Source organism: Sprattus sprattus (genome assembly GCF_963457725.1).
Source record: "Sprattus sprattus genome assembly, chromosome: 4".
Lineage (NCBI taxonomy): Eukaryota > Metazoa > Chordata > Actinopteri > Clupeiformes > Clupeidae > Sprattus > Sprattus sprattus.
Window position 1 is genome coordinate 13,043,355 of NC_137923.1, and position 24,846 is coordinate 13,068,200.

Here is a 24,846-nt window from a genome sequence, read left to right on the forward strand (position 1 = left end):
CCATTTGGCTAAATAAGGGGATACAGCAAAGGACGGGGAAAAAGAGGTGCGAGTGAAGTAATGAGGGGAAGAAAAAAAAAAATCAAATGGAGAAATATAAAAAATAAAACAAAGAAAGACTAAATCGTCCCCAGAACCGATCTGCATGTAATTATATGTCATTTTAGTCAGGACGTTATCGTGTAATTGCCGGCAAGTGGCTGGTACCTTTAAATGTCGGGTAAAGCTAATGGCTCTCACTTGCCTCTCCATCTGTTTGTTCACATGCAAATGACTACTGCCTCCCTTAGGGCTTAAGTAGGAGCTTTCTCCCTTTCTTCCCCTCCAATTCGCCACTGTACTTCACCGCTTAATGCACTTCAACAGCACTCCAAGGGTGTGTGTGTGGGGGGGGGGGGGGGCGGGGGGGAGTGTGGGGCATAGGGCATGAGGTATTAAATATACATAGGTATGACTCCTCTGGCAGTCGTTTAAAACACAGTTGCCGTGTTTGCAGCATTTCATTGCAAGCGATGAAGCGAGTGCTCCTCCGAGTCACATGGCACGAAGCTTCATTTCCTTAAAACCGTGTTGCGAGCGCTGAACTGCAAGGCCTGTGAGACAGAATGAGGGATTACGGGAACACTAAGGACTTCTCTGCGCGTGTTTCTCACAGCCTGCTGAACAGTCGCGACTGCTGCTCTGACTGCTAATAGAGGGAGTGGGGGGAGGGCTGGGAGGCGTGCTTCGCCGCTGCTGCAGTAAGGTTTGGCCGTGGAGGTGAAGGGCTTGGCTGTCCGTGGCATCCCTGCATCAATCTGTCTATCACACACTGACCAATGGGCCCCAGTGTGTATCCGGCTCAGTGAAGTGAATGCGTACGTGATGCTACGATGTGTCTGCCTGTATGTTTCATTTATGTTTCTGGCAGTGGGTGCCTGTGACTGTATGTGAGGCTTTGCGATTGTGTGTGTATATGTATATATAAGTGTCTGTAAGTGTGGCTGTGTGGATCCGTATGTCTGTGCGCACAGTCTGGTGGGTGGAGGGGGTTGGTGCTCTTATCTGTCCATGACTGATGGATGCCGCCCTGGGTGGGCCCTAACCTCCACTAAGCCAGGCCGCTTCCCACGCTGACACATGCTCAATGCTCAGCTTCTGCCAGTTACGAAATCTGTCGATGAGCAGTGCAGCGTTGAGCCTGCGAGTCCTGCGCACTTCTGGAGGGGCCTACGTCAATCTGTATGGATTTTTCATCCCGATAATTCCCCATTTTCCACGCTCTGACATTTCTCCACTTCCTAACAGACAACCCGGGAGGCTCCAGCCTTCCATTTCCAGCGTAATTATTGCAATTTCCTCAGGACTGACACAAATTGACACCTGAAGGACTTGACAAAGGTTATATAGGTGGAATTAAGAGCACCGATATCTGCATACATGTATGCTCTAAGGTGTAAATAGAAACGCACAGACATACTTGCACGTGCACGCACACAGCTTGATTCAATCCAACAGCTCGGGTGCCTCACCCAAACATCATCAAATTTAGGAAATATACCTTTGAGGCACTGCAGCAAGAACAGCCTCGGAGATTTGCAGGCAGCTTGATTTGACTTAATTTAATTATTTACCTCTCTCGTTAACTTATTCCTTCTGTGCTAATTACCATGCAGAGAATCTCTGCACCAGCCTTGACAGGCCCCATGCAAATGCAAATTAACTGAAAGAGAAAGATAGGAAGGGATAGAAAGCGGATAAAAAAAGCGAGACAGAGACAGAGAGAAAGCGAGAGAGTGAGAATGAGGGAGATGGGGAGAGAGAGGGAGCACACACATATAGAAAGTCACCTGCTGAAAGACATCTGCACCCTCGTCGTAGTCCACCACGGTGAAGAAGAGTTTGTTAGAGAAAGCGGACGAGTAACGCCAAGAGTTAGCCAGCACCTGATACTCCTCGTTAGCTTGTCTGTTAGGATGAACAGTTACAAGGGAGGAGAGGAGAGAGAAAGAAGGTGAAATGAACAGAAGACGCGAGAGCATAAATATAGCAGGTAATGACAATCACATTTAGCTCCTGTGGTGAGACTTTTAGGCCAAGAGGAAAATAAGGGAAGGGACAGAAAAATGCTGAGAAAAAGAAGGCAAGCAGAGTCCATCTAGTAGTTGACCTGGAAGGAGATACAGAGTGAGATACAGGTGGGGGGGGGGGGGGGGAATTGGAGAGCTGGCTTCACTATAATTGCTCTCATTACAGGCACTTGGACAGCCCAATACAGACGTATCCGTGACAGTTATGTCTACATCCAATGCTATGACAACCACCAAAACACCAATTTATGGCAAATTATTCTCCAATTTCAGTCAATAAAGTGGCAAGTGTGCATACTGTCCTTCCACAAGTCCTCTGCAGAAACAATTTAAATGGTCCTCACTGCACTCACTTTCACACTGTTGTTCTCCCAAGTTTGCCACGAAGGTTTGGAAATTCATGCATGCTGTATATATGCGTGTGTGTGTGTGTTTTCCCAGATGTGTGTTTTATTGCATCCTGAAATTTCCAGCACGAGGCATTTTCACATCTGGTGAATTCTCTGTGACAGTTTTAATGGCGTTGCTTCAGAGGGATCAGTGGGGTCGATGAATAAAACACAAACACCCATGAATAAAAGAACGTACAAAACACCTCTTTCCTCCTGGGCGACAGGACACCAATTTACATGATGACACATGTTAAACTTTAATGCTGCATTTAGTATTTATCTTGTGCATAAATAATAAGTGAGAAGGGCGGGGGGGGGGGGTGTGTGACGTATGTGGCAAGTCTTAAGACAGACAAACGTGACTAGGGCCATCGGCGCCAACTTACTCCGAAACCGTTGACTGCTGAGACAATTAGCAGTGTGTCAGCGTTACGGGGCTAAATGCTACAGCTGGCAAGAGATAGTGAGAGTGGGGCCACAGACAGCGATGCCGTAGTGATTAGCAGTCTCTCGCAGTGCTCGTCAATGCTTCCGATGCTTCCTTGGTGGGTCATGACACTAAATTTATCTCTCACTTGGTGACTAACGACGCGATGGTATCGTTTATGTAAATGGTCCGTCCCAATCGAGGGGAAAAAAGACCACATGAAGACGAACGTGACAGCAACTAATGCATCCCAGAGTGACATCTCCTTTGAGGACAGACCGAGTGAGTGAGAACGAGAGAGACAGAAAATATTAATGCATTTTAACTAGATAAATAAATAAATAAATGACAGACGTATTGGACATTGTCCCTGGACATGCGCAAATGCTTGGGAACAGGAGGGCAGGAAACAAAAAATAAATACATAAAATGAAATAAATAAATATGTGATTTGAGCAGACAGTAGATGATTAAAAAAGCATTATGGGTCATGTAGAACGCAGGGGATGACTGGGCATTTAAAGGTCACTCCGGATTAAATTAACTTCCTCTATTTCTGTAATACATATGATTATTCCTACCGCACCATCTTTATTCAATGAAGCCAAGGCCGAGCGGACTCAACGAGGCCTCCTTAAGTGCCATATTCTCAGTGGGTCATGGGATATCGCCATGCTGAACACGCCGCACCCATTCAATAGGCCCTTCAACACTTTGCCCTTTCTTTAAATTACTTTGGGTCTGCAACTACTTAGGGACAACTAAAGAGAGCGAGCGAAGGGCTCCTGAGAGATTGGGGGATACTCAAATCCTACCCTGGAGGGCTGACTCCAGTCTCCAGTTTATTACACCTCGGTGGGACCATGCACCTAAGCACCTTCAAGTCTGGCATATGTCTGACTGTGCTGGGATCCTCTGCAACTTAAAGGTTACATCTACAAAAAAAAAACTGCATATGCATGGTCAGTGGCCTTTTGCGGGCCAGAACATTTTTCTAAGAATATGGTTTTAGGGGGTATCTAACACTTGTACTGGAGGGAGCGAAGTTCATGTGTCCAAGAAGTTTGTCACGCTTTCGATGTAAGCTTGTCGCAGTCTCATCTGTAACTATTTTTTGCAGAGGAACATCTGCCAGCTAAAAATGCTAAGGGTGTATTGTCTCGGTAGTAAGAAACTCTGTTGCCACTGTCTCCAGAGGCCCTGGAGCTTTCTCCTCTGTCGAGAGGCATCAGCTCAAGCTCACAGGGGGCGTGTTATCCGCTCAGCCTCCTAGAGATGCACTGCCTGCAGGTAAGAGGGGGAACATCGTGGGGGGCGGGACCTGTGTTTACATGCAAGTGAAGTGCTACGGAGGGGTTACAGCAAGGAAAAGACAGAGGTGAAATGGTACATTATGAGGCACCTACAAACTAGGTTTTTTTGTTCTGGCATGACTAGGTGTGGGGCTGACTTACCTTCCCCTCTCTTTAAAATGTCTTCTGCTTGGGATTGTAAAACATCATTTTGAGAGAATACGGCTAAGAAGCAATGGTTTTCAGGAGGGGGACCCTGATGTTGACACCAAAAGGGGTTGGGAGGGCGGGGAATGCAGTGTGTAAAGGTTCATTGAATTGTATAGATGAGTGATTCAGCAGAACAGATATTAGTGTTGGTCTGTGTTTCAGATGTAAGTTTCAGCGAAAGTGTTCAGCGGTAGTTTAATTTTTGGATGTTGTCTGGGCATAGGGTTGAACAGGGAGAAGGTTTGGTATGGTGTGGTGTGGTGTGGTGTGGTGTGGTGTTACCTGCACACGGAGCACTGCCTCTGGGGCTGCAGTGCGGTGAACATCACAATGACAGAGTAGTTCCGGGGCGGCGCCTTCACGAAGCGGCGGAACTTGTCTCCGTTCATGCGGATAACGGACCGACGAGAGCTCCACTCCATCATCTGATCAACCTTCTCCGCCAACATATTCTGCACTCCGGGAGGGTCAGAGAGGCAGGGGAGAATCGGGGAGAGATGAACAGAACAGGGGAACATTAGTGTTAGGGAGGATTTTCAAAAGAACACTCAGACAAGGACGAACAAACACAAAACAGTGCACTTATATAGATTATAATATCCATGTTAGTTTCACAACAAGAACCCCAACACACCCATGCAAGTCTGTGGCACCATGTGATTAATGGGGGACTCTGATAAATGCTTTAAAATTGGGTTTAAAATTGGTCTGAACAGTAATTGTGCACATATAACAGCTGTGACGACTCCGTTCCGTTCAAGGGTTTTTCTGTTGATTAAATGCAAAGCTGCTCCACATAAAGGTCAACACACAGACCGTTCGAAGCACGCAGGGAAAACAATAAACATGGGAGGACTGCCGGAGGTAAGGAGTGGAGAACTACGTTTTTTTAGTAGAACAGAACAGACTAGATGTTTCGCTGGGGGTAGTGGGTAAGACACCCACAGGACAAAAAAATACCACTCCATGGAATCCATTTCAATATTAGCCTTTAAAGCTAGCATTCAGCCCTGACCTAATTTTTCCTGGGAATTTTTCCAGAGAAAAAGAACTGTCAGAAACCGAGAGACACATGAAGACCTACCCTGCAACGATGAATCATGTGTGTGTCTACGGGGGTGAGTGCGCTAATGCCAAGAGATACCAGCTGGGCCCTCATACCGACAAAAACGGGTCAGAGTGAGAGAGGAAGGGGGAAAGAAGAAGAAAAAAAAAGAAAAAAAAGGACTGCTTATGTGCTCATTGTGTCTACGGGCATAGAGCGATAAAGGTAACAGCTAATTTTCTCCAATTACTTGGCATGGATATTAAATGAAAACACACAGGGGTCCTGACACTCTTTGCTAACTGTGTTTACTTACACAAGCCTCTCTGTGATGGCACACTGCCTCCCAGCTCCGCTGCAGCCAGCCTTGGGCTTTAACCAACATAAATGGCCGCATTGTGACGCTCAATGAAGCCTAAAACAACACCTTTCATTGCAGGGGCCGAACACCATTTGTGACTGTTAGGACGAGCCGTGCAGAGGAAAACCGCTACTGCGCCTGAAGCTGTTGGCATACCAGTGCTAGTGCCAAGGCACAAGCAGTGTGGTCACGGAGTTATTTCCTAACGAATGTCTTGAATGCTATGACCTTTACAGGGTAGCACCAACGTAGAGAATTTCTGAAAACTACAAAATGACGCCAACTGATGCAGGCTTTTTTCTTCCCACTAAAAGGTACACATGTAATCAAGCTCCCTGCAAATGCCTCGTGACTCCTAAGGTGGTATTTTTTTTTGTTTTCTCACCATGACAACTAACATGCAATATCTAACAGCGTGCAGTTTTCCAACCAATCACAAAAGTGAATTGAATGTACACCATTCGTAACGCAGGGAGAAATGACCAGTGCTTCCTGCTGATCAATCAAAGCTCCATTTGCATTTCATTTCCCAGATGAGAACTCATTCCACACCAGCGCAGCCATGACAAATGCTCACACAGAACATCATCAAAGGACCTCAGGTTTGACAGCCCTCCTTGTGGCGTTAGAGCTGTACGATTGAGATGGGAAAAGTGCTCAGTTGGAGAATGGCATCCCACACACACATCACACCCTACCATCTGCTTCCTGCACAGTGTATGTCCCTTACCTGAAACAGCTGCGTGTGTATATATGGAAGTGAGTGCGTGTGTGTGGATGCGTGTGTGTGTGTGTGTGTGTGTGTCCACGTGATGTGAAGGAGTTAAGAGGTGTGGAATTGGGGGGTGTGTGTCTACGTGTGAGGGGTAAGCATGCGCCACTGGCATAAAGGACACGTGTGTCTCCTTTATGTGTTCGTGTCCATGTGAGTCACATGACATGAGGTGGAGAGGTGGTGTGGGAAGGAGAGAGAGAGAGAGAGGCGGACGTGTGTCAGGCCTCTTCTTCAAACCCCACATGGGAACCAATGTCACTGCCCATCTCTGGCACCTTCAATTAAAGTGTCCCAGCCAACGGCAGACTACCTGGGATGCTGTTCTTTTCTTGTCCCCTCCAAATCCTGTTTGTCTCACCTGTCCTCAGCAGCAGACGCCTGCGGTCATCAGCCATCATCACCATTTTATATATTTTCTTTATCCCGCACCCCACCACCTCATAAAGCCCACACGAAGGGTTGGCGCTAGCAGTGGATTTTGATTTGCGTGCTGCACGCTGACAGCTCTGCCATGTTGAATTATTTAGCTCCTTGTGTTTGTCAAGAGTATGTCTGGACTAAAAGCCAGGGCCGAGTCTCTATCAAAAGCCAGTAACTGAATCATTGCCATTATTTCCATCGGCAATGGCTTACGTCGTCATTGGCTAACAACGTCAGTGGTTGAGAGCTGAGCGGGGACTCCAACCCACGTCATTCTTCTGGACAGCACATCAATTAGGTGCTCCGAACTTGCTGCTATATGGAGCAGCAACCACTTTGTGGCTGGCAGACTGATTCACATACTTGGTTAACATACATACATAGACATTTCTATACGTGCTTGTGTGGTCATATACAGCACAGCTAACAATGTATGCGAGCAGGGAAGGGAGAAAAGCTAAGCCAACGCTACAGAGTAGCACCACAAAAGGCAGCTGTATCTAAAGGTATTCCAACATGGTGTTGTGTGGCAGCGCCATTCTTGTACCCACACATTCTGCAGTCTGTGCTCCCTCTGGTATGCCCCTACTATTAGTCCCTAGTCTCTTTTGTGAGGTTGTCAGTCTTGTGTCGGGGGGAAAAAAGAATAGGTTTTCACCCACCACCTCCAGACAGCAAAGCTGTCAGTTTGCCTGCCAATCAAACGGCCGTTAATGATGCTCTGGGAGCAGCGTGAGAAGCCAGCCAAGCGCACAAGGAAGCGCTTCAGAAGCTACAAACAAGAACCAAACATAGATGTTTTCTCCCACCATGCACCCCTGCCTCATCCCCCCAACCACCAACCCCCAGTTCCCCTCCCTTCTCACCATCATTTTCCCCTCACTCTCTTACTCTAAAATAAAATGCACCTTTCAATTTTCAGTGAAGGAGAACCAGGGCAAGTTGACATCTCTCAAAATATAGCACAAAAAAAACAAACAAACAAAAAAAAACTTGGAGGCCAAAGTTCTACAAGACCACTGAGGACATCTGGAGACAAACAGTCCACCAAGGGGTTGGATGCCTAAAAAAGACAGCACAAAGTCAACGATGTCATGATGTCCGGGCATAAAACCTCACCCCTTTCTCTGATTTATGCGCACCCCACCCCACCCCCCAGAATCATTTCCACCAGGTGGTTTACTCAGGCTTCATGACGGATGCTGTGGACAGGTTGTTCCCAGATGAGCCTCCACTAAAGGAGACAAAGCACATCCCCCACCTCCTCTTCCGCTCAGGAGATGCCATCGTGTCACTGCGCTGCTGTTTTTGAGCTCACTTCAGTGATTCATCAAGGGGGTGAGACTAGTGCTCAAATGGAGTGGCCAAGGTGCCTCCCTGACCAACTATGGAATACAGTAAGTGTTGATTGCGACACTGATAAACCTAGAATGAAAATGATGATACAATTATCAAACATAATATAAGATTAAATAATGAACATTTTAGCTGGTTGTGAAGCATAACATGTAAGGTTGAATTAATTGTCAAGATTTACCCTTAGCACATAAACTGCAGTTTGACCTTGAGCAAATGTGACCTTCCTCCTTCTGTGTTTGTCTTTACATGGTTTGCTATAATAAAATAGGTCTTCCCCACACAGCATTTGTGCAGCATTTATCTTTCATATCATCTGATAGTAGTCAAGTCAAAGACAAGTCCTGTGAAATCTCTGCCTTGAGCATGACCACAAATCATATCGGAGTCAATCCAACTGGCACTCATGCAACTCGATATGACCAGAGCTAGACCGATTACAGAGTCGTTGTGACCCTGTGTGTCTTTACCCTCTGGAGACGGAGCTAATGGAAAGGATAAGGACATGGAGCTGATAGTCATTCAGCACACACAAGGGGGAGAGTCCACTTTAGATGTACCTCACCTCCACACAACTGACTCTAGGCACTCTGAAGCAAACAGACAACTCCCCATTCACAAGTAAGCTGCAGGAGCAACTCGCACTTAGTGGCTCCAGACCATGAAGATGGCAGGAATGCTAAACTACATTTTCCTCAGATTAGTGAATTAAAAACAGACAGTGACTGCATCAACTCAAGGGCACGGGTGGGGGGGGGGACTTGGAGGGGTTGCTTGCCACATTTTGACAATTGCAGTCAATTTTCTGGCATTTCTCTGACAGTTCTAAATTAATGTGGAAGCATCCGGTGATGCTGTACCCCCTCTCAAGATAAGCCGAGGAATCAAGCTGTAGGCATGAGAGAGTGGCTATAGCTCACCCTTCAGGGCCTCTTGTGATCTAAGAATGTCATAATCGTCAATCTCATTCCTTCTTCATAAACCATGCTAAACTTCTGGCTTTCCTTTTCACTGTGTCATTTGGCACAATGTGGCTTACAAAATCAGTTCACCCTTCTTCAACACTGTCTGTCCATGAGCTGTGTGAACCAGTGTGGGTGAGTGTATCCATGAACACACTTTGCAACATTGGGATGAACGAACATGGTTCAGAAGCTACGCTTTCAACCTGAACTGAACACCTAAGGAGTGGGAGGAGTCTAGAGGAAGTCTCTCTTCAGCTCACACACTACCATGACAAGATTTGGGCCCTTCCATGGAAAATGGATTACAGGATGTCTAATTGTTTGCTTGGTGAGTCCTGCAATAAGCACCACTAAGTCTGAGTGTGAAGGTCGGATAAGGTCCAAACAATATGGTGGAGAACTCTGACAAGTTTGGTAATTCTACTCCTCCCCACATCAGAATACTACATTACCCACAAAGCCTTTCAGCAGATGGAGTCTCACCCAGGATTATGGCATGCCATATTTAGAAGGCATGTGGCAACATTATAATAATATAGGAGCTGTTTGAATCGTGTGGCTTAAAGAGGGTTCCGTTGTGACAGATCCTGTCAGATCAGGAAGGGGATGGATTATCGTGATGAACAGCACTGTGCAAAACTGCAAGTCATCACTGAAGAGGATTCTATCGTCGAATTAGGCTGACTTTGTCACTGTGAATGCCTATCTGACACTGAGTACGTCAAACCACAGAACACATTTGCAATTATTGCTTTTTCACACCTTTCCCCAATGCCAATCTCTCTCTCTCTCTCTCTCTCTTTTTCCCCCTTTCTCCCTCTCTCCCTCTCTCCCTCTCCTTCCTGTGGTTTGCTCAGAGGCCCCATGCAGGGCTGGGACATCTGCAGAGGTTCTCCGTCGCCACATGGGGAACAGCCAGCTTGTATTAATCTTCTCTCACATTTGCATTAAATGGCTACTGCAGGATATACCATGCTTTATAATCATCATGTAATCATATGAATGCATACACCATATATACAAACATGCATGCCTTTGGAAGAATGTGAGACTACTTATTGAAAGTCATTGGCTTAAACATAAGACTTCCCATGTAGTTAACAAGCGTAGGATACATAGTTTACCATATTTCTGTGTATTGTGACAAAATAGCAGATACATATAATAAACTAAGATAAGTATGTGACAGTAATGCAAGGGCTCTAAAACTAAAAATAATGATAATAAATAATCACAAAATAATTAGGACAGAATAATGTAATAAAAACACAATAGTCTTTGGACTTTGTTTATCTTATTGTCAGTGATTCAGGCAAGTCAAGATGAAATATTTCACTGGGTCCTAACCCAGGAAAGACAGCAAAGTGCTTTTGACAGGAGGCACAAGGCTAGCTTCACTGGCAGCTGTGTAACATACATGAGAAATCCAAATCATTTCCTATTTCTTTTACTAACTTTTTTGTCATTATTTTTTTAACCAACTTCTGGGCCACAACAAGAGAGCTCTATGATGGAAAAATGGCTTGGTCAAAGGCTCTAGAAAAGGATTTAAAAGTCCCCCATTGAGTGAGGGGGATTTGGAAATCAGGGCTGAGAGGACCAGGCACACAATGGGGTCATCACGTCACCCAGGAGGACTAGACACAAGGGAAAGACTAAGGATGGAGGACTGGAAGGAAATGCAGACAAAAAGACCTAAACGCACACAGACAAACTCAAAAACGAGCCTACATGCCCTTTTAGAATGAAAGGGCACAAGGTAAAGGGAATAATCAAGCAATCTAGTTGCCTAGAAAACCTGGACCCCCACCCCATCTAGCACTCCCCTCTTACAATACAGCCCCAACCTCATCCCAACACTCAAGGTGAAGGGGGGAAAAGGGACGTGAAAGAGTGGTTCTCCTTAGAGATTAAATACCCACAATGCCACACTCCAGAAAGAAAGCATGTGTTTTATCACTTTGCAATGGTTTCTATGCCCTTTGTGAAGGTACACAATGCATTGTATCTTCCGATGGTTTTGAAACAATGAAATCTGATTGTGTCTGTATGTTATGAGTGAGTGTTTAAGTATTGATGTAAAATCAATGACTGCTGTCTGCACAAGGCCAGGTTTTGCCTATATTATTTACTCTGAATCCTAGATGCTGGAACAAGCAAATGATTAAGCTGCCGCATTGTTTATCTGTATCCTGTCCAAGCCACAACTCTATTCCTTCATCCTTCCAGACCAGTGTTTCGCTCTGTCTTCATGCTCCTCCTTCCTCCTCCTCTTGTTTCACTTCACTTGAAATTAAAAAGAAAAAAAGTGCCTTGCAGCCACTCAATCAATCTTCTCAGCACCGGCAGCTTTACATCTCCTGGAGTGATTCTTGTTGAGAAAATGAGTGTCTTGTCCAAGGCACCAAAAAAAAGAGAGCGTGAGAGAAAGAGAGAAGGGAGAGAGGGCATTACACTCTCAGGGCTGTCATCGTGGCTCAAACGGTGTAGTGCAGCCCTTCTGTTCCATAGTTGAGTAAGCGGAATTGAGCTGGGAAAGAACCGTGTGTGACCTCCGGGCATTGAGTGCGCAGGTCAACCAAAAGCTGGGCCTGAACTCAGCTGTCTGCCTTCTGTTTCTCGTCTCAACTGGCAGCTTATCTTCCGGTACCCAGTTCACACAGATGAGCACTGCCAGCTCGCTAACCCTGCTGTTCTTCCACCTCACTGTTTGATGCCGGAACTGGCACCTCATTTGCTAACCATGTCTGGGCAAGCCTCCCCTAACAAAGATTAATGCCGGAATATGTTGCAAGTATTTTATTATGTTTCTTGTTGTTGCTTGGAAAATGTCCATGAAGGTTAGCAATCCTGCCCAGCCCTTGGCCCAAGTCTTGTACCTTCAGAATGGGGAAAACATTGAAAAAGAAAGCCGACGGAAATGTGAGCTTCATGAAGGTTTAATCTACATTCCAATTCTACACCCTATTACCTTCTTGAGCACATTACACTTTTTTCCCTTCCTCATCGGAGCTCAACCAACACCAGCTGTGGCTCTGACGCAACATCCCTCAGAAATCTTCTCTCAGCCCTCCCAGTAACAGTTTCAAGCGTGGCCCCTATTAGTCGGCATGTCCGTGTTCTTCATGAGATCTCCCCTTAGTCTACTGCTTGTCACACCTGGGCAGAGAGCAGGTGAGATGGCTCTCAGAGCATTGATTCCTTCACTCAAGTCAGCTCACAGCTGTACCTGAAGGAAACCACATAGCTCAACCTAAATACCTCTTTCAAGATTCAATGGTAGGGTCGTCTTTCAATCGTGGTTTAATGCATGATAATGTCACAAGCTCTGAACAGGGAAAAGCAGCTGGTCCCATATTCAAAAAGATAAAGATCCCAGAGATGGTGTGATAATGACTCTAGCACACTCCACTCAGTATCAGGGAAAGACCATCAAAGCCAATGCTTAGCATAAGGTGAGCGACAGCTGAGCACATAGCAAATCTTACAGATTCTCCCTTACCTCTTTAAAAGACTTAACATTGTACACAATCAGCTACATAAATGGCCATGAAGATGGCAAACGGAGCAGCTCCAGAAATGCAGTCTGTAGCATTCTTTTGTGCAGTATTCAGCCTTTTGCCTCCACCTACACAAATCAACCAAGAGGAGAACCATGAAGAACTTAGCAGTGACCAAAAATGAACCCAAGCCAAACTAAAAGCCTTTTTACCATCAAATGACAGGGGCAGACGAACTGTTACACTGTTCAACTGCAGCACACCCAGTCTCTTCTCCCACTCCCTCGCTCTCTATCCACCCCCCCCCTCGCTGTGGTAATTACCACTGCCTCCCTGTTTCTGTCCAGTGGCGATTGTATAGCAGTGACCTCTGCTCTCTCAAGGCTTGACTGCTGGAGGCATAATCATTCCTTCACCTTCCTGACAACCTCTACAGCGGCACAACAGCCTTTAACAACAATGAAAAAACCTTGGTACCCTTCCTACATACATTTAGAGAGCAGAACATGTGACCAGGTGAGAGTGCATCACATTCTGACGAGTGGAAAAAAAGACACATAAACAAATGGCTCACAATCACCAACAGAAAAAACAATACACATTATTTCCTCACTTCACGTATTTCTTCACTTGCACAAGGCTAATCTTATGAGAGCAAAGAGCACCCAGTGTTCCGAGCCCAAATCTCACGTGATCCACAGAACAACATGCACAGATCTGCTCCATGTGGGGATACGATAACTACGATAACCCAACTTGATGTGGTGGCTGAACGTCAATCCAAATGTCTGATATGCAAGATATCACCTTCATCTTCCACTGCTTTCACTTGCCACTGCAGATGACGTGGCCATTATTTACCTTTGGTAATGAGGTTTCTGCCTTATGTTGTGGATTCATTAATCAAAGTGGGAAAAAGGAAGGGAAGGGAAGGGAAGGGAAGGGAAGGGAGGGGGTTCCGCACAGGGAGGCTTACATAACCCGCACACTGACTGCCATCCTCACCCCCTCAAAAATCATTCATTTCCTTATTAGATTCATTAAATGTTCGAGTGACTTACGGGGCAGCAAGTCATTCTGAAATAAGATTTTGCATTTCACGGTTGTTAGGGGATGAAAAACGGCAGGCCAAGACAAGGTCTTCGTCACAGGGCTTGACTGAGGGCTGTACAGTGTATTTGTAAAATTAGTTTCTCTCCATCTTACTGTATTATTTAGACCCTTATCTTTAATTATAAGGACTAGGGGTAAAAGTTTCATTGTAGTCTGTGAGGCGAATAAAGATGATGAAGAAAAGCAACTTTCTGCTCCAATTATCTTGATGAATTTGCAGGTCCCCGCTGTCACAGCAATGGAGTAATCATTCCCCAGATTCCCGCCCTCTTTCCCCATCATGACACTCCTCGCTGTGTCCCCTAGGCCTCCTGAAACTAAATGGAAATGCTGCCATGTCTCAAGACTCCAGCTCTCCCAGGCTTTCTGTCCCTTTACCTTTCAGTATAAACAGCGGTAAAGATGGAGAGCTGGAGGATCCCTGCGGTGTCACTGCCAGCTCCCATTCCCAGCACCTGGAGGTGGGAATTAGAGGGGGAATTCTGTCTGGGATCTGCTGGAGGCCTCATCTACCAAGCTCCACTTACTGCAGCAGAAGCATATTGCTGGCATTTTGAAGCTTATTTCTTTATTTTTTTTAAGCATGAGAGAAGCAGTTGGTGGGGGCCGGAATGGTGAGTGCTGTCTTCATTATTGCCCCGCGCAGCAATAAAAAACGCGTAGCCATCCGTCCTTTTATTATGCTACGTTTATAACAAAATCAAACTCCGGTTTAGTTCAATAAAAACAGGGCGCTGCTGGCACCCACCGTGCTCTCAGCGGACAGAGCGCTCTCTCCTGCTGAGGCAGCAGGCTTGCGGTAGGACCGGCTGTGGGGTGGAAGGGCTGGAGGAGTGGGTGCATGTGGGAGGGAGGGCACTCGAGATGAGTGAGAGGGTCATTAGGTCCAAGAGAACATCAGTGTTAGCCTAGCTGCAAATGCTTCACAACTCCCAAACAAAAGTGGCAACTCCTCTCTTTTTTCCAGGAAAGATTTGCTCGCTTTGGCGCTAGGGATGGTGGGTCTCCGTAAATGAGAGCTCTGCAGTTCTCAAGAGCCGCTTTATTTTCTTTGTGTGATTTGTGGAGGCTTCAGCCACATTAACTGATAAACAACTCTGCAGGGGACTGCATAAAAGACGTTGCCCGGCCTTCAGCTAAAGGGATGGGCCAAGAAAGTCCGACTGAGTCCAGGTTTATCATTGGCAATTAGTAGGCATAATTTAGTGCTGTGATTTGGTCTGGGACTCCGCGTATTACACACAAAGCAACTCAATTTCGTGTTGGGCTTTTTTCTTTTTTTTTCACTGATTGTTTTATGCAAGTTCTCTACTTTTTTTGTTTCACTTCTAAACTCTTCTGCAAGAGAACAGGACAGGAATGTAATTTTCCTGTCAATTATAGGAGGCTTGAAAAAGAGGGGTATTAGATCCAATGGATAAATGGGTGTGTTTAATGGCCATTGCCTATTAACAGCACCTCTGGCATTGTAATGAGTGAAGAAAAAAAAGAAGACGGGCTCGATCGTTGGCTGCACGTTGAGGAGAATGTCATTTGTAGAAAGACAACAGGCGGTTAAAGGCAGTTATGTCCATCAAGGGCAAAAGTGCGCTGCACTGACCTGGAGGAGAGATGAGAAGGGCTTTTAACAGGCACTCTTGCACCCACTCAGCCTCCTCCAAATCCAGCATTTCAAGTCAAAAAGGGTGTCCATTTATCAGCTGTAAGTGCTTCATGCCCACGTTAAGATTTCCTTAGTCCTTTCTTCACTGTGTCCTTTATGCCACGATACAAGTCATCCTGCTGTATTTGCATTCTGCTTTGTGTGCTGAGGAGAGAGCTTGTCACTCTCGAAAGGTTGGAGGCTGTCTTCGGAGGGAGTTAAAAGGCAATCAGTAGGAAAACATGACTCCTTTCTCCCCTTTCTCCCTTACTCTGTCTTTCCAACACACTCACACTCTCTATCTCTCTCTCGCTCCATTCTCTGTCCTCTGCCAGATCTGGGTTGAGGCCGGGTGACAGTGACCACGTCAGAGTGTGTGGGCCCAACACATAAAAATAAGGATATTCTCCTATCCCTTCTCGTCACACTCTTCCGCCTACACAACTGGGTCCTTTAGAAGAAAAACTTGGGTTGGGCTTTCACAAGGAAAACAAGGAAAAGATAATACTACTGCAAAAAAAAAAAAAAGGACACATAAATAACCATGCTCCAAATCTCTGGCAGCCAGAAGAACTGGACTCACAACACTCCCACTCACCCCTCCACGGCTCGACCCGCTGGACTGTGAAATGGAGAGGAGCAAGGGCCCTTCATTTTTTCCTAATGAATTTTTTTCCTCGTCATATTCACTTTAATGCCCACTGTCGGGGAGAGTGCCTGGTTTCAGAGGCTGGTAGACAGCTGATAAGACGTCATGTTTCATCCTTCACGGCAGGATGACTCGTGCTCCATCTTTCTATATCGCTCTCCCTTTCTCCATCGCTCTCCCTTTCTCCATCTCTCTCCCTCGCTCTCCCTCTCTGTCTCTCACATCCAGGGGTGAGGGCCTGGATCATCCCCCTGCTGAGGAGGAGATTACGCTCTTTTGACAGGCCCTGATAAGGCCGCTAGAATATGTTGCCTCGGTGGGTGGCAGTAGCATGGTCTGATCAGGGTGGTTTTGCTAATGGGAAGGTGACTGGCATGGGATGTGTGGTGTTGACATGGCGGAAGAGGAAAAGATTAGCCCACATCTCCCTAAGAGCGTTGATGCTTGAGCCGGATGCTCAAGATATGGATGTACCCCACCACATTAGCCTAAGCTAATAAGCATAAGCAAATCTTTGCTGCTCTACCAAATGCTCACTGATTTGTTTTCCTCTGGCTGACACCAAAGGATAAACACTGAGCATGCCAATGCATTCAAAGTGCATCAGTAGCAGCAAATGGACACCAACCCTGCAAACATGAGGCATTCACAAAAGGAGACAGTCGTGAAAATAGGTGGGATACAAGTAACAAGAATTCAGGAATGCAACTACCTTAGAACTGTCTACGCACATGGCCTGAAATATGAAAAGTACCTCACCTTGCTCAGATGTCAAAAAAAGACAATCACCGAGAGTGGTGCAAGGTCCAGTTGAGAAGATGGCGGTGAAGTGGGTTTGTTAACTGCATATTTGACTCCGACACTTACAGGAATTGTCACTTCAAGCCATTTGCACAGGGTCTTCCCTCCGTTATCGAGAGGATATTTGTGAAAGTGCTCTCCTTGTCTCTGTAGTTGCAAATGGATGCCAAACAAGATGGCGGTCACACTTCACAGAGGACAACCCATCCGCTGCCTGGCTTCCCAGACTCAAAATAACCACGGATGTGATTATTTGTAAAAATGTCAAAATATATGAGGATGGGGTAGAGGCAGCAGAGGGAAAATGACTCTGCGACACAAAGCATCCGTCAAGAGGTCGGCTCCCTGACACGCAGTCCTGATCAATTATTCACAACATGCAGCAGTTAATGGAATAAAACAAAACCAGGCAAATCTTTTCTTTTCCCTCAATCATCCCCCCCCCCCTCCAGGTCAAACTAAAAAATCTAATATTCAAGTAAAGTACATAGGGGCATGTGTGTGTGTGAGTGTGTGTGTGTGTGTGTGTGTGTGTGTGTGTGTGTTTGGCGTATGTGATTCAGTTGGGCTCAGGGTGGAGGGGACATTGGACATGGCTGTTCAATATTCAGAATCATTCTCCTATAAGCAATCGGAGTGCAACTGCTTTTCGGTCTAATGTTGATATATCACAACACCCCACGAAAGCCGGGGGCCCTGGCTGGCTGGATGGCACAGAAAATCGTTTTCGCAATGCTTCTTGAGCACAATACAAATCATTTTTCAAACCCAGCACATAGGTCTATCTGAGCCTTAAACATCGCACAGACTTAGCCAAGACTCCAAGATCTGAACGGGGGGCGGAGGGAGTTGCTAAATATTTGCTACATATTTAAAGCAGCCTTGTTTTGTTGTTTTTCTTCTCTCTCCCTCCCTCTCTGTCTGTCTGTCTGTCTGTCTGTCTGTCTGTCTGTCTGTCTCTCTGTCTCTCTGTCTGTCTGTCTGTCTGTCTGTCTGTCTGTCTGTCTGTCTGTCTGTCTGTCTGTCTGTCTGTCTGTCTGTCTGTCTGTCTGTCTGTCTGTCTGTCTGTCTGTCTGTGTGTCTGTCTGTCTGTCTGTCTCTCTGTCTGTCTGTCTGTCTGTCTGTCTGTCTGTCTCTCTGTCTGTCTGTGTGTGTGTCTGTCTGTCTCTCTCTCTCTGTCACTCACACACACACACACACACACACACACACACACACACACACACACACACACACACACACACACACACACACACACACACACACACACACACACACACACACACACACACACAGTTGCCACTACTGAGAAATCAAATGATGTCTTCCATCTCTCATTTCAAGTGCAGCATTTCCATGATCCACGAGTCCATCATCTTAATTGGTAAAAGGAGGTTACAGAGGAGAGGTGCAGTAGGAGGGGGATTAGTGTGGGCAGAATAAGAACGCTGCATTTGCACAATTACATGCCTGCACCAAACAAACCCTGTGCTAACTCATCAACTATGCGCACACCACCTTGCCCATCGTCCCTCCCACCCACCACCGTCAGCACCACCCACAGTTAGTGCCTTCCTCATCTGGGGTGCCAACCATAACCAGTTTAATTTGTTCATCTGCATTAGTAATCAGGAGTCTTGCTGTGATTTCTGCCTCATTTTCAGAACACATACAAGGGAAGAGAGATCACATTATGGCCATGCCACTCTTACCTACTCACTGCCTCATGAGAGAGAGAGACAGAGAGAGGGGAATAGACAGAGAAAAAAGCTTGAAGGGCTATCGCAACATCATGCTCCATCATGCACCTGCATGCACGTGTGTGTGTGAGTGTGAGTGTGTGTGTGTGTGTGTGTGTGTGTGTGTGTATGTGCGTGACAAATGCTGCTAGTGCACATCATGGGGTAGCTTTCAGCGTTTACTGTAGAAACGTCTTTCATCAAATACACGGCAGGGACCACTCTCATGTCTCAGCGTGAGCAAATCTTCACAAAGCATGTTCCATGAGACCAACTTAGTAACCCTGTCTGACAGCATATCTCTTCAGCCTTACCTGCCCTACCTCTGCTTCTTCACCGCAAGGTGCTGGGAACGACACGGCCCTCATGAGACCAAGAGCAGCATGAGAAAACATTAAAAACTAGCCAGGTGGTGTTTCCCTTGCATACACAGTGGCTATGTCATGAACTCAAGGCTGCAGCTGTGTCAGCTTCTCATAAATGCCAGGTAAAATAATGGCAGTGTTGTCTGAACAACCTGCTTCTGATGTATTGTCCATGCTCTGGTACTGGTACATTTGTTTACTACTATTGTAATTTCAGATAAAATAATGATGCTGAATGACTGTTGGAGTGGCTACTGGTAAGGTGGCCCAATGATTAATTTAGGAAATTATGTTTGCTATATTGTTTGCTAAACCTATTTCTGTGGTGTATTATAGGCCTAACTGATAAAGCCCTCATGATTGCTTGTCATTCTGATGCGCTGGTGTATTATATAGTCTAGGGTAGTATATTCTTACTGTAGGCTTTAGCATTTTTTTAAACACTGAATCTAATTTTCTGTGGTAAGACAACATACCCTATAAGGTAAGTTTTAAAAAAAATACCCTATAAGGTAAGTATTTCTCCTGTTAAAATCATGTGCAGAATAGATTTAGTTGATGAGTCAATAACAAAGTAATACTGACAAATTGATTTTCCTTGTTACAACATGCTTGAAAATGTATGCCTGCAGTGTTTAGTCTCCCATTTGCTGTTCAGACTCCTCTGCTTACTAACTTACTGCTTTGGAAGAATGTAGTGCCTCTAGTGAGCGCAAGCATCTACTTCAAAAGTCACAATGGATTACTTTAAGTGAAAGCAACTGTCTATGGACCTGAAATTACACTTTGGAATCAACTTCACTGGTACTTCCAGATGCTCCTCCAAACATTTACATGTCTCATACATGAACTAACAAATAGTTTCTACTGTGAAACAATAACATCACCTTCATGACATCCAAAAATGCATTAGCTACACTCATGCTCTCAACTATGCCTACTGGTATTGTAGCACTTATTTCTGCTGGACCTGACTTTGGGGTCATTTTCTTTCAATCCGGTCACTTCTTTTAGCATCTGAGTCATCTTGCCACAACAGTGGGAGCAGGGAGCTAAAAAAATGCTATGGGCCGTGCCTCAACAGCACCTGGGCTCACGGTTCCGCCTCAGAGCCCAAAACTGCTTAGGCTGTCCTTTTCCACTCTGCTTCGATTAGTCAGGCACGGGGGGGAATAATATTTGGTTCAGGTGATGAATGGGAATCATCGGATGGGCATAAATATTGTTCAGCAGGTCATTTTTTTCCCTCTCCCCCTGGTCCACAGCAACACCCCATGCTTCCTTGAACACCCCACCCCCGTACCCTCCATGCCAAATGCTCTGCGAGACGCAGCCAAGAAGGGCTCACAAATATATTAAAGGGGTTGGAAACTGTAGCTGAAAATACTGCATCTCTCAGCGCCTTGGGGTCACCACATAAACATTCATGTTGGGAGCGGTGGAGAGATTGATATATAAGCATACGGGGGGGGGGGGGGGGGGGGGGGGGGGGCAGGAAATGGAATGCAAAGTGCTTCTTCACCGCTTTGCCTGATTTCAGCTCAATAAGATCATACTGTGAGTTGGAGGCGTAGGTCACACATAGACCACATTTTTCTTGCGCTTGGGAGCACAAGTGTGCACAGGAGTATACACACCTGCACACACACACAGGCAGGTAAACAGCAGACGTGTGTGTATGTTTCTGAATGAGATGGAAGCAAGTCCTGATTTACCATGACTGTGAAAAAGGAGAGAAGCCTGCCCAGTCAGTTTTGCCTATCTGTTTAAAAAAACATTCTCAATAGTGACACAATAGTCACTACTACTCACATTAGTATTATGGCCATAGGCAAATGTCAAGTCGTTGTGGCAAACACCAAACTATCCCCACTAGGCTTACTATTAATTATTAAAACCTAAACCACTAGGTCAACTATGCAATATCGAAATTCTAAAACCAATTTTAATGGTGACATAACCTCCGAATTAAGACAAGACAACATGGCTTTCAAAAAATAATACCAACTCCAGTCAAAATTTTACATTAAAGCAGATTTTTCTTATCTATCTGGACGCGTTGTGCTACTATTACAGGCCTGAAGGATATTCTCATTGTAAAGGTAGCCGACTACACGTCTTCAGGTGGTGTGAACGAATCCTATTAATATAAGGCTATAAATAATACAAATATACTGATAAAATATGAAATAAAGACATGAAAACACTGGTAAACTAGTAAAGAAGACGTTTACGGCTAATGTTAGATATGTATAGAAGAGTGGTTGCTAGCCTATTTGACCATAGACTCGCACTATAGGCGTCTGCTTTGCTAAAGCTACAAGATTGTTTTTTGGGGGGAGGAGGGGACAGGACAACGCAGTCTGTACTTCTACCATCAAACCATCATTAGTCTGAAATTACTATCGTTATCACAAACCCTATTGACACAATAAAGTACATGTTTGCTATCAGGTTGTGAGCAACGGTAACGTTAACGTTAGTCTCTTTAGCATCATCATACAAGCAGGTTAGTATTGATGAGGTAGCGCTGTCGTCGGTGCGCTTTCTCCAGCATACTTAATCTTTTTCGAGATATTTTTACAGACGTGTCATACGATTAGAGGTACCTCTTTCTTCTTTTGACCACCTCCCGACTGCAGACATAGCAGCAGGACCAACAACACAGATGCTACCGGCAGGTTGAAGGGAGATGCAGTTGCAGTGGCCGCCATGTTGGAAGATGCTCTAGCACCAACAACCCCCCAGCAACTGTGATTGGTTGCTGCTATCGCCAATCAGAGGACGTGTAGAAATTGGCTCTTAGGAATTGTAGTTTTAACTAATGAGCCAACAAATAAACAGTCTGTCTTATTTTCAACAGCCATAACCAGAAAAGAAACGCAACTGCATATTAATTACAGAGTCAGTTATAGGTCAGTTAAAATGTCAGTTACAGACTAAATAGTTGAGCACTAAATACAACAGAGAATGAAGTGTAGCCTACCTATGGGCTGCAGTTTCCACTGCAGCACCAACCATGGCCGATGGAGGGCCATCTTTAAAAAAAAAAAACTCATAGTTTAGAATGAAAGATCTCAATCAAAGTAATTTTAATTTTTTAAATGTTTTATGCACAAATAGTTCTAAAGGTTAATAAAGGCATACTTGTAAAATATTTAGCCATTCCCATTTTAACAGACCTCATCAACAAAAATGAGTTTATTTCTAAGCAGGCACGTTTCATTTCCTGTGCTCACTGTTGTGACTTGCTCTGTCAATTGTAATATGTTTGTAATCAGATGCTGAGACGTGTATTAGAGGTAATGTTCCGTGAAGAGCCATACACGTATGAGACCATGTTTGAATACAATTTATGCCACGCAAGAAAACACACATCCAAACACATCCAAACGATAAGGGTGTCTGCATACATCACAGTGATGGTATGCAACATGGTATACACATCTCTATTTGGCCATTTTTCTCTATAAAGGAACACGTTCACTCCAGGGTGTTATATGTTTCCCCCTTTTTGGGGGGTGGGGGTACTTTTCTTATGACTGCTGCTACACACAGTTGGTCACATACTGTTTGTCAATATTTTTCAGGCGACACGACACCATTCACATAAAACGTGGTATGCTTTGTAGCCTCACGTCTTGTTCATAATATAATATTTTTGTCCCAATGCGTTACCCTAAGTATGGTGTCCACTAAAGTAGGGTAGGGTCAAATCACTTTTCGGCCAATAGCTCGAAAACCGTTTTGCCAAAAATTATCAATTTTTTGTTGAAAACTGGCCTCTGGCCTTTCTAAGTCTTTACGATGTAAGTATGGAGTGGCACCACCTAGTATAATGTTCAAAGCAAAATTCTAGTACTTCACTAGCCAATATCTTTTTATGCAAAGTTTTGAACTTCATAACATTTGACACCTTGCATCACTACAACATTCGTTGGACACACGCCAAATTTCATGACATATTTTGTTTCCGAATTTGAAATTTGGTATGCTTACACTTGGCTTCATTAGCTCACATCTCAAGTTCCATTTGGCTCACTCAACAAAATGGCCACCAACAGCTAATCAAAATTCAGCAGCCAATACAGGCCTGTTTGAATCGCCAATCTTAATACAATTTTAATCATAATGGCAATTTCAAACAAATCAACCATAACATGTTGCTAACTGGTGTAATTTACAAAACATTTTACATAGTAGCAGTTACTACTACAGAATTATTACTTGTTTAAACTAAACATGTAATAATTCAAATTATTGTATTATATTACTAATATTCCTATTATTAAAGTATACATATATCTCAAGTTGCCATTCTGTATGCTGAGAATATTGATTACATATTGATGTAACATAAATTACATAAATACCTTGTGCATGAGTGTATTTATTGCACCTATCTGTTCTGTTTAATGTTATTTCATATGAAAACCCATGGTTATAATTATAATTATTCATAAGTATGCTGTGTCATAACTACTTCTCTGACGTTTATAACAAACCAATCTGTTTAAAATTGGTGAGGAGTGGAGTTTAGAGACAGGAGATGAGTGGAGTTTAGAGACAGGTGAGGAGAGGAGTTGAGAGACAGGTGAGGAGTGGAGTTTAGAGACAGGAGAGGAGTGGAGTTGAGAGACAGGTGAGGAGTGGAGGATATGAGACAGGTGAGGAGAGGAGTTTAGAGACAGTAGAGGAGTGGAGTTTAGAGACAGGTGAGGAGTGGAGTTGAGAGACAGGTGAGGAGTGGAGTTGAGAGACAGGTGAGGAGAGGAGTTTAGAGACAGGAGAGGAGTGGAGTTTAGAGACAGGAGAGGAGTGGAGTTGAGAGACAGGTGAGGATTGGAGTTTAGAGACAGGTGAGGAGTGGAGTTGAGAGACAGGTGAGGAGTGGAGTTGAGAGACAGGTGAGGAGAGGAGTTTAGAGACAGGAGAGGAGTGGAGGATATGAGACAGGTGAGGAGTGGAGTTTAGAGACAGGAGAGGAGTGGAGTTTAGAGACAGGAGAGGAGTGGAGTTTAGAGACAGGTGAGGAGTGGAGTTGAGAGACAGGTGAGGAGTGGAGTTGAGAGACAGGTGAGGAGAGGAGTTTAGAGACAGGAGAGGAGTGGAGGATATGAGACAGGAGAGGAGTGGAGGATATGAGACAGGTGAGGAGTGGAGTTTAGAGACAGGAGAGGAGTGGAGTTTAGAGACAGGAGAGGAGTGGAGTTTAGAGACAGGTGAGGAGTGGAGTTTAGAGACAGGTGAGGAGTGGAGTTTAGAGACAGGTGAGGAGTGGAGTTGAGAGACAGGTGAGGAGTGGAGTTTAGAGACAGGTGAGGAGTGGAGTTGAGAGACAGGTGAGGAGTGGAGTTTAGAGACAGGTGAGGAGTGGCGTTGAGAGACAGGTGAGGAGTGGAGTTTAGAGACAGGTGAGGAGTGGCGTTTAGAGACAGGTAAGGAGAGGAGGATATGAGACCGGTGAGGAGTGGAGTACTCCCGCCTGTATGAGACTGTAGTGGCAAGTGCACGGCTCTTTTTGGTGGTGAGTGAGCCTCGCGAGCAGGGAGCTTTCACCCAAGCTGGTGAAAGCTGCCATAACCAGCTGCTGGATATAAAGGTAAAGCACATGAAGTTTAAAATAGTAAAAGAAACTAAATGGTTAAATCATCAGGAGTTAATGGTAGATGTCGTTGCTCTCTTTTCTCATGCAGGTTCATTGATCCTGTTGGTATGCTACCCT

The 24,846-nt window shown here is 45.1% G+C and overlaps 1 protein-coding gene across 1 annotated transcript in view; it reads right to left on the reverse strand.

Moving 5' to 3' along the window:
* tusc3 (tumor suppressor candidate 3) overlaps positions 1–21,835 on the reverse strand; it is a gene marked incomplete at both ends in the record, with an annotated part of 57,064 nt that extends 35,229 nt beyond the window's left edge. Inside the window, 3 exons of the mRNA XM_080836377.1 lie at positions 1,830–1,947; positions 4,673–4,842; positions 21,731–21,835. Of these exons, the coding sequence (XP_080692503.1) occupies positions 1,830–1,947; positions 4,673–4,842; positions 21,731–21,835 (393 nt within the window). The remainder of the gene's footprint in view (positions 1–1,829; positions 1,948–4,672; positions 4,843–21,730) is intronic.
* Positions 21,836–24,846: the final 3,011 nt, after the last annotated feature.